The sequence below is a fragment of the Corylus avellana genome, chromosome 7 (genome assembly GCF_965113065.1).
Source record: "Corylus avellana chromosome 7, dhCorAvel1.hap1.2, whole genome shotgun sequence".
NCBI lineage: Eukaryota > Viridiplantae > Streptophyta > Magnoliopsida > Fagales > Betulaceae > Corylus > Corylus avellana.
This window is the reverse complement of record NC_142496.1, coordinates 4,171,336-4,181,333: the sequence shown is the minus strand read 5'-3', so window position 1 is coordinate 4,181,333 and position 9,998 is coordinate 4,171,336. Positions and strand designations below refer to the sequence as shown.

Genomic DNA, 9,998 nt, shown 5'->3' with positions numbered 1-9,998 from the left:
TTTTAAATTTTTGTTAAAAGTGTGTTTAGGTGAATTTTTTTTTTTTTTTAAAAAAAACTTTTAAGTAAACATAACACAATTCAAAGAGTATAACAAATAGTATAAATAGCATTATTTTAAAAAAGAAAGAAAGAAACTGAGCCAAAAAGGCAGAAAAAGGAAGAAAAGGATACTGTACGTTGTCATTACACGACGAAATCTCGCCCGGGAATGTCACCAACGGTCGCCGGCGACCTCGTCCTCATAAATGCTGTGTTGGGTTCACACCTGGCTGTGGGTGTACCACACTGGGAGAGAGAGAGAGAGAGAGAGAGAGAGAGAGAGAGAGGGGGGGGGGGGGGGGTGAGAATTTAAAAGGAAAGAGTGGGTGTAATGAGAGGCAATGCCATAAAAACCCATCAGTTACACATTTGATGGACACGTACAAGGGAAGTTCAGAGAGTGGGAGTGAGGCTTAGCTGGTGGGTGTGGCTAGTCAGGCCTAGTGGGTCTCCTCCCCTCTCATCCTTTCACACAATCTGTCTATCCATCCATCCATCCATCTATATTTGTTTGTTTACTTAATTACGCCCCAAGATTTTTTCATTACTCAAACCTCCCAAATCATGCCGATATATAATCCATTGATGCTATTCTTTTCAGCCGTTTCTCTTTTCACAAAATGAAACAAACGGTTCACTTCATTGGGTCTTTTTCTTTTTCCATTTTTTTTTTTTTTTTTGGGTTTGAGTATTATTTGACTTCCCCGAACAATATGCTGTGTGTGTCCACCAAAGTCACATTTCCTTAAAATACAACCCAAAATTCTAGTCTTTCTTTGTTTGTTTGCTGTCTTGTTTGTATGTAATGCTGTGGTGAGACAGTTGTGGTTGTGGTGGTGTGAGAAAAAGAGAGAGAGAGAGAGAGAGAGAGAGAGAAGAAATGGAGTATGGCGGGGGAGACGGCGGAGACCACCACGATGCCTCCTCCGACGCCCACAAGAGGAAGAAGCGCTACCATCGTCACACTGCTAACCAGATTCAGAGGCTCGAAGCGTAAGCCCCATATATATATATACTTGCTTCTGCATGATACGCTTTATAAACAACAACAAACACTATTTGCTTTTCCTTTGGCCTTTTCCCATTTTTCTTTTTGTCCTCCGGTTTTCTGGTTTCGTTTGGCTCTATTGGCCTCTGTTTCTTTCTTTTGCTTTTTGAATAATGATGGGGTTTTTTAGTTGCTCTTGTTTTCTCATTGGTTTTCTTTTTTTGGGAATGAAGGGTGTTCAAGGATTGTCCTCACCCAGATGAAAAACAGAGATTGCAGTTAAGCCGGGAGTTGGGCTTGGCACCTCGCCAGATCAAATTTTGGTTCCAAAACAGGAGGACCCAGATGAAGGTATTGGTTTCTGCAACTTTGGTTTTTCAAAATTTTCTTCCTTTTTTTTTTTTTTTTTCCCTTCATTTTATCATATTCTTATGCCATTCAGGCGCAACACGAGAGAGCTGATAACTGCGCGCTTCGGGCAGAGAACGACAAGATCCGTTGCGAGAACATAGCAATCCGGGAGGCACTCAGAAATGTCATCTGCCCCTCTTGCGGGGGCCCTCCAGTGACCGAAGATTCATACTTCGATGAACATAAACTCCGAGTGGAGAATGCCCAGTTGAAAGAAGAGGTTACTTTCTCGTCACTCATCAATGTTTTTGTATTTTCAATTCAGCCCTCTGAAAAAGTTTTCATTTTGCAGCTCGATAGAGTATCTAGCATTGCTGCCAAGTATATTGGGAGGCCAATTACCCAACTCCCACCAGTACAGCCTATTCATATTTCTTCACTGGACTTATCAATGGGAAGTTTTGGAGGCGGCGGCCCTTCCCTTGATCTTGATCTTCTTCCGGGGAGTTCATCGGCTGTACCCAGTTTGCCTTTCCAGCAGTTATGCCTTTCGGACCTTGACAAATCCAGCATGACAGATATTGCTGCCAATGCCATGGAAGAATTGCTGAGGCTTTTGCAGACCAATGAGCCCTTGTGGATGAAGTCCGCCGCTGATGGGAGGGATGTTATTAATCTTGATAGCTACGAAAGAATTTTTCCGAGGCCTAATGCTAATTTGAAAGACCCCCATTTGAGGATTGAGGCTTCTAGAGATTCAGGTGTTGTGATCATGAATGGCTTGGCATTGGTTGATATGTTTATGGATTCAGTAAGCTCCTCTCATTTCTCTTTTTTTAACTTCCCCAATCTTGAATTTTTAAAGACTCTTTGAGTTTGCAGAACAAGTGGGCGGAGCTATTTCCCACAATTGTCTCGGTGGCAAAGACAATTGAAGTGTTATCACCCGGAGGATTGGGCAGTCATAGTGGCTCTTTGCAACTGGTAAATAGGAACAAGTTTCATCACTCTCTTCTGTGATTTTTCAATGCTTCTTTTATGTTTGAAGAATTTCTCACATGCATGAAATTCGTAATTTCCAGATGTATGAAGAGTTGCAGGTGCTTTCACCACTTGTGCCTACTCGGGAGTTCTATTTCCTCCGTTATTGCCAGCAAATTGATCAAGGCTTGTGGGCAATTGTCGATGTTTCTTATGATTTCCCTCGAGATAACCAATTTGCTAATTCTCAATGTCGATGCCACCGGCTTCCATCCGGCTGCTTGATTCAGGACATGCCTAATGGGTACTCCAAGGTTGTGATCAAATGTGTCTTCGTTCCCACCACAAATAAGCATGCATGCATTGTGATGGTTTTAAGTTTTTACTCATCTTCCTGGAAAAAACAGGTTACTTGGGTGGAGCATGTGGAAATTGAGGACAAAACTCCAACTCATCGGCTTTATAGAGATCTTATTCATAGTGGATTGGCATTTGGAGCTGAAAGATGGCTTGCTGTTCTTCGGAGGATTTGTGAAAGATTTGCTTGTCTTATGGTGACAGGCACCTCTACTACTCGGGATCTTGGAGGAGGTAATTATTTCAACAGCATACCACTTGTTATTGTTAAAGTTTTGATTAAATGATGAAATTCATCTACTTTTAATGATTAATTAAACCTGTTATATAGTAATTCCATCACCTGATGGCAAGAGAAGCATGATGAAGCTTGCACAAAGAATGGTCAACAATTTCTGTGCAAGCATTAGCACATCCATCAGCCATCGGTGGACCACCCTTTCCGGCCTGAATGAGGTCGGAGTTCGAGTGACCGTCCATAAGAGCACCGATCCCGGCCAACCCAATGGCGTGGTTCTTAGTGCAGCTACTACTATATGGCTTCCAATGTCCCCACAAAATGTATTCAACTTCTTCAAAGATGAAAGAACTCGAGCGCAGGTGGAGAGATGTTTGGAATTGGAATGTGTTAATTAGATAAATAAGTTTGAAATTTTTCTAACTGTTATATTGGTTTTTTTGTTCTACAGTGGGATGTTCTCTCAAGTGGCAATGCGGTGCAAGAGGTTGCTCATATAGCAAATGGATCGCATCCTGGGAACTGCATATCTGTTCTTCGAGTAAGTGTTTGCAATGGGATTTTCTTCAAGTTTTTTCTTTCCATCTTTTCTTTTCTAACATTTGCATTGAAATTCATTGAATAGGCTTTCAACACTAGCCAGAACAATATGCTGATACTTCAAGAGAGCTGCATCGACTCCTCAGGTGCACTTGTGGTCTACTGCCCCGTTGATCTCCCAGCCATAAACATAGCAATGAGCGGTGAGGATCCTTCCTACATTCCTCTGCTACCATCAGGGTTCACCATTTCACCAGACGGCCGGCATGACCAGGGAGACGGGGCGTCAACAAGCTCCTCCAGCGGGAACATGGGCAGGTCGGGTGGTTCACTAATTACAGTGGCATTTCAGATACTAGTTAGCAGCCTGCCATCTGCTAAGCTGAACTTGGAGTCGGTGACCACTGTTAATAACCTTATCGGCACCACTGTCCAGCAAATAAAGGCAGCCTTGAATTGTCCAAGTTCCTGATGAATCATCTGCTTCATCTGCAATGGACAACTGTTTTTTGATCTACCATCCTTAAATATACTGATCAGAGCCTGTTTGTGCTGGAGGTATTCAATGCTGGAGATGTATATGGGGGTTGGTTGGGACTTTGAATGCCCTCTCTCATCAAGAGGCTGGAGCTGGGGGGTTATTTACTGATGCTGCTGCTGCTGTTGTTTTTGCTGCCTGCCAAGGTTCATTACATTTTTACACCAACTACAAAGCCTTTTTTTTTTTTTTTCCTCCCTTTTTCTTTTTTGTTGCTTTGGCATTGAGCTTTAGCAGAAGAAGAAGAAGATTAGTCTTAAAAGAAAGAGGGAGTCAAGAACGCACCATACACACATTTCCTGCTGTTTTTTCTCTCACAATTATAGCTCCCTTCCTTCATTCCCACTGTACACCAAAACAGCAAGAAAAAGTATGGTTCGGGTATTGACTTCCATTGATGGGCTTTCTTTCCAGTTTCAATCCATTGTATGAATTATTCTTGTCTTTTATCTATTCTGGCGACAAAACAAGACTCTCTCTCTCTCTCTCATAAATGGGTTTTGTCTGTGTGGAAGAGGAGGCAGGAGTTTGAAAGCAACGAGAAAAGGTAGGGGGTCAGACATTGATGGTTTGGATAGCCAACGTAGCTTCACATCAATGGTGGGCTCCATGCCTTTTTTCCTCAGACTGAAAGTGCTCTCTAATTGAACTTTGAAAAGATCCTTCTATTTTTACACATTTGCCTTGCAGGGACATGCATCTCTTCATTGATATCACCATTTCAATATTGCCCACTTAATGGGTCGTTAACATCTCTCTGAATTTCAATCTGCATGTTCATGAATGTCAAGCTACTTTTTTGCATCCATTTTTCTATTTTTTTAATATTATTTCAATTTTTTTAGTCCTTTTTAAAAATAAAAAATTATTTCTTTATTCACGTGGCTTTCATTTTGGAGCAACCAATTCATCATACAACTTGAAAGACATAGAATCATGAAAAACGAAATGGGCTTGTCCTGTATCGCCCGAGAGCAAGAGATGGATAAATTTATAAGAGCATTCATAATGGAGGATCTAAATTTTTATGCAAAATAGTTTATCAAAACTCACTTTATCTAGTTTAGTTAATGAATTTTTAAAGGTTCCTTACGTCGATTAGTTATATTTTTGTTTATATCATTTAAATATTATTTTTGTAGTCTTTATGGGAAAAAAGTTTTGGGAAAAGTTATTGGGAAAAAGTGGGAAAAAATTTGGAAAAAATTAAAAAACATGTAAGAGAAACAATAAAAAATAAATGGTTTCATTGAAAAGTGATACTATATTTAACTGTTTTTTTTATAAATTTAATTAGTCATTTTAGATAAAAGTAACATTTAGCTATTCCAGTATGAATGCTCTAAACACCACGGTTTCCTTCTAGTAAGCAATTGCATGGATAAGATACCTTATAACTCTCGTTTTTAAGTCTTTTTTTTTTTTTTTTTCATATTTAACTCTATAGTGTCATTTTGCTCCTTACCCCCATTCCTATTGGTATAGCGTAAAAACAAATTTCAACTAATAGGAAGTCAAAAAGTTTTTCAAAATTTTTTAGGGTTAATAACTTTTTTGGTACTTGGATTTTAATGTTTTTATTTTTTTCTCTTAGGTTTTAAAACATGACAAATTTAGTACCTCAGTTAATTTCAGTCAATCCCCCACTAACGGAAGTCCACTACATCGCCATGTAATCACGTAAAATCGCGACACATGTCCACCTCAAAAAAAAAAAAAAAAACTAAACGGTAAATCCACATAAATCCACTTCGGTATAAGATTAAAGGGTTATACCGACAGTGCAGAATCGTCTTCAAGTCTTCATTGGAAAAGTTTCAGATTTGCACACCTCCTCCAAGGAGTTGCGGAGCAGTTTCAGTGGAGGAGGATTTGATTCTTTGGGTTCTTTGGAAGACTCTTCCCATCAAGTAATTATTCTTTCTTCCTTTTTTTTTTTTTTTTTGGACAAGCTTTTTCTTTTTGATATTTGGTGATTGAGAAAAAAGTTTGATTTTTTTTTTTTAATTATCTGTCTGATCCGTTGAAATAATCGAAGGGAATCTGTAATACAAAGAAAGAAAAGAAGAACAATATGTGATTTGGGAAAAAGTTTTAGGAGTTTTTCAATTTGAACCTCAAAGTTTTAAAATTGGCAATATACCCCTCTAATGTTTAAAAAAATTTCAATTTAAACCTTCCGTTACTAATTTTCGTCAAATTGGACGGAAATTTATGAAATTACCTAATTACCCTCAAGTTTTTTTAAAAAAAATTTCCGTCCAATTTAACGGAAATTAGTAACGGAAGGTTTAAATTGAAAATTTTTGAAATATTAGGAGGGTACATTGCCAATTTTTAAACTTTGAGATTCAAATTGAAAAATTCCTGAAACTTCAAAAGGATCAAGTGGATTTTTCCCATGTGATTTTATAGTTTTGATTTTTGGAATTAATTATGGGTTTTCTGAAATGGGTTTTGTTAATTGGTATGCAGGACGGGATTATCAAGCCATTTTAGTGGGAAATCAAAGTCGTTTGCGAATCTATCAAACGCTTGCACGTGAAGGATCTGGAGAAATCTAAGAACCCATTCAACAAGAGGAGGAGAATTTTGTTGTCGTCAAGGAGATCTTCCTTCTACAACTCCTTCAACCCTAAATCCATGCCCCTGTTGGCTCTCGAGGAAGATGAAAACGAAGAGGATCATCATCAACATCAACAAGGATATTCATCGTCATCATCATCGCCTTCCTCATCCTCATCATCATCATTGGAGAAAAAGGAACAGGAAGAAAGAGGTACGCGACTTCTTCAGTCGCCGATGTGCCACCGAAGACTCGCCGGAGTAGTCAGTAGGTGACAGAGATTGGCCTGTGTGGAGAAGAGGGTGCCAATCAGCATCTAGGGGTTGCCAAAAAATTGTGACCTACCCAAAAAAGATAATGTCGGTCAAGGTATTGGGCTTGGAAGTAACACCTGCTATGAAGTCTTGCTTCTAGAAAACGCTGTGGCTAGTGTTTCGAAGTTGCCGGAGATGATTCTGCACCGGGGAAAATGGGATAAAGGGGGAAAAATGTCGTGATATTCTGTACCAACCACCGTTTAGTTTTTTTTTTTTGAGGTGGACACATGTTGCGATATTACGTGGAGATGACACGGACTTCCATTAGTGGGGGATTGACGGAAATTAACAGATATGGTGATTTGGTCTTTTTCAAAATTTGAAGTATTAGATTTGTCATATTCTAAAATTTAACGGAGAAAAAATAAAAACATTAAAACCCAAATACCAAAAAGATTATTAACCCAATTGTTTATAATCAAAATTTGCATAGACTTTCTATCACCATTTTCCAACGCAAACGTAGAATGAGAATCGACAGAGAAGAAGAAGAAGAAGTGTGGTGAAAGAGAAAGGGATAGAAAAAAATAAAAAGGCTTTTGAGAGGGAGAGAGATAGAGGGCCTGTTTGGCAAAGGCTTTGGGTCTTTTCAGTGTAACATAAATTGATTGATATGAAAAAGGTAAGAAATTTTCGTATGAAAATGTAAAAAATGTTTGTTTTGTAATAATTATTTTTATTTGAATAATAATAAAAAATGATTTATGTAATATTAAAAATAAAAATGTTGAGAAGTTGAATCTTTTAAATAATAGTAACAGGCCATTAAGGTATGTGACTATTATAGTATTTTAAATTGTAAGCTTAACTGCTATATTACTTTAAAAAATTATTGTTTTTTTTTTTTTTTAGCTATTGAGTTAGTTATAGTATTTCTTGCTATCAATTTTTAAAAATTATTTTTATTTTATTTTAGAACTCACATTTTTAAAATATATATATATATATATATATATATATATATATATATATGATCACCTAATTAAGATTAAAATCTTTTTCAATAACAATGAAAATTAAAAATTTTAACAATATGTGACATTGCAATTAATCATGTGTTTAAGCATTCATTATTCAAGTGAGAAAAATACAATATATATATATATATATATATATATATATATATATATATATATATATATATTGTCAATTAAAATAGGTTGCGTGGAATATGCGGCTCTAGAGAATCTAGGTGTATGAAGTCAATAGATCTAAACATGGACGCATGGCCCCCTTTTTGCTCAATTGCCACTCCTCTCACCATTATTAGAGGAAAACAAAATGTGACTTTTGAAGTATATAGGTTTTATTTTTTTTTTCTTAAAAAAAAAATTTATGGGTAACTTTACTGAAAACTTTTGAACTTTCATTCGATTTGATAAACCTTCTAAACTTTAAAATTTTCTCAATTTAGTCTCATGAACTTTCAATTGCTTTCAATTTGAACACTTCCATCAAATTTAGCTGTTAGAAATGCAAAAAAAGACCAAAATATCCATAATTTTCCTTTTTTAAAATTTTTTTTAAAAAGTTTTGAAATTAAGGGTAAAGTTACAATTTTATTAAAAAAAAAAAAAAGAAGTTAGGAGTATAAACATCATTTAACGTTTAAAATCTAACGGAACGGTTCAAATTGATTGCAATTGAAAATTCATGAGATTAAATTGAGAGATTTTGAAGTTTGAAGGGTTTTGTCAAATCAGGTGAAAGTTATGGGATCTTCAATAAAGTTATCCAAAAAAATATAAAATAACTCCCCGAGTAATATCCCAATTTCAATTTACTTGTTCGATTTTTAAATTTTAACTTATAAATCTTTAATTTTATTTTTTCAAAACTACTTACATGACATTAATTGGATTGGAGTGAAGCCACCCCTCCACCTTTCAAGAGGGGGCCACTACCCCCCAACAATGGGGCGGTCATGCGAGCCACCCCTCAATTTAGGGTGGCCACAGGAGCAGTACTCTTCTGTTCGGAGTGGCCATAAGAGTTATCCTTATTGCTGGGATAGCCGGCCAAAAAGAAATACAGAAAAGTAGCATTTACAGCTGTAATGACACTAGGGTCAAATTAGACACTTTCCACACAACTCCACGTGGAATTTTTAAAACTATATTTTTTTTATTTTTAAATAATAGCAGTTCATAAAAGGCCAAAGTATATTTTCCCAACCCATTGTTTTGAACTTTATAAACAAGAAAGGCCATCCATGGTTTAATTGAAAGAGATAAAAAGGGGAAAGAAAAATGATGATGGGAGTTGGTGAATCCTTATCTTTAACTGCCAAAACCAGTGATAAGATGTATATTGTCAACTGTTCTTTTTCTTGTTCTTGTGGAACATAAAGCAGTGAAACACAAGGCTGTCTCAAATTTACATTTATTTTAGTTCTGCATTATCTTAAAAAAAAAAAAAAATACTTTAATCCTATGAAATATATGCTTTTGAATGATTCGACCTATAACCTATACCTACTATGCTGGTTTTCCCAAACATTCAGTTTGGAATGTGGATGAGTTGTCCAATCTATTCTTCACATGGCCAATTTGTAGCAAATTAGGTATGGATGCCATGTTTGAGCAGTCAGGGACAAAAGGCAAAGCTGCTTCCATACTCATTGAATTATCTTATTCTCGGGTCTTTGTAATTTTTTATAATAAAAAAATATGAGTATTTTGAAAATTATGACAAGATTTAACGGAATATATTAACGGAGGTAGGACATTACAAAATAATTAACATTTGATATCCTAAATTGAAAGTTTTTGAACATTAAGGAGGTAATGTCAAAACGCATAGAAGTTCAGATGAAGTTTTGAGAAGTTTCCCCAAGAAAGAAGGAAGAAGAAGAAACCTACTCGGAGAAAGTCTATTAAACTAACGTCTATTTTCAAAACATATGATTCTCGCATTAATTTTAAAAATGCTTGTGAGAATCACATTCTCTGAAGATAGATCAACATTAGTTTAATAGATTGAATTAAAAGAATTTTTCCTAAGCCCGATTGGCCATTTGCTAAAAATTATATATATATATATATATATATATATATAAGGAGAATCCTAATTTCACAAATC

The 9,998-nt window shown here is 36.2% G+C and overlaps 1 protein-coding gene across 1 annotated transcript; it reads left to right on the top strand.

Annotated features, from left to right (window-relative positions):
• Positions 1–432: 432 nt before the first annotated feature.
• LOC132184099 (homeobox-leucine zipper protein HDG11) lies at positions 433–4,504 on the top strand. Its single transcript, XM_059597596.2, has 10 exons — positions 433–1,034; positions 1,263–1,380; positions 1,472–1,660; positions 1,733–2,191; positions 2,263–2,364; positions 2,463–2,675; positions 2,769–2,952; positions 3,050–3,318; positions 3,408–3,497; positions 3,582–4,504. Exons 1-10 carry the CDS (start codon positions 922–924, stop codon positions 3,966–3,968), a joined length of 2,124 nt encoding a protein of 707 aa, XP_059453579.2. The 5' UTR covers positions 433–921; the 3' UTR covers positions 3,969–4,504.
• Positions 4,505–9,998: the final 5,494 nt, after the last annotated feature.

Coding starts and splice junctions, on each gene's coding strand:
- LOC132184099 (XM_059597596.2), top strand. CDS start 922: ATGGAGTATGGCGGGGGAGACGGCGGAGACCACCACGATGCCTCCTCC. Junction 2,676..2,768: donor TGCCTAATGGGTACTCCAAG/GTTGTGATCAAA, acceptor TGGAAAAAACAG/GTTACTTGGGTGGAGCATGT. Junction 3,498..3,581: donor ACTGCATATCTGTTCTTCGA/GTAAGTGTTTGC, acceptor TTCATTGAATAG/GCTTTCAACACTAGCCAGAA.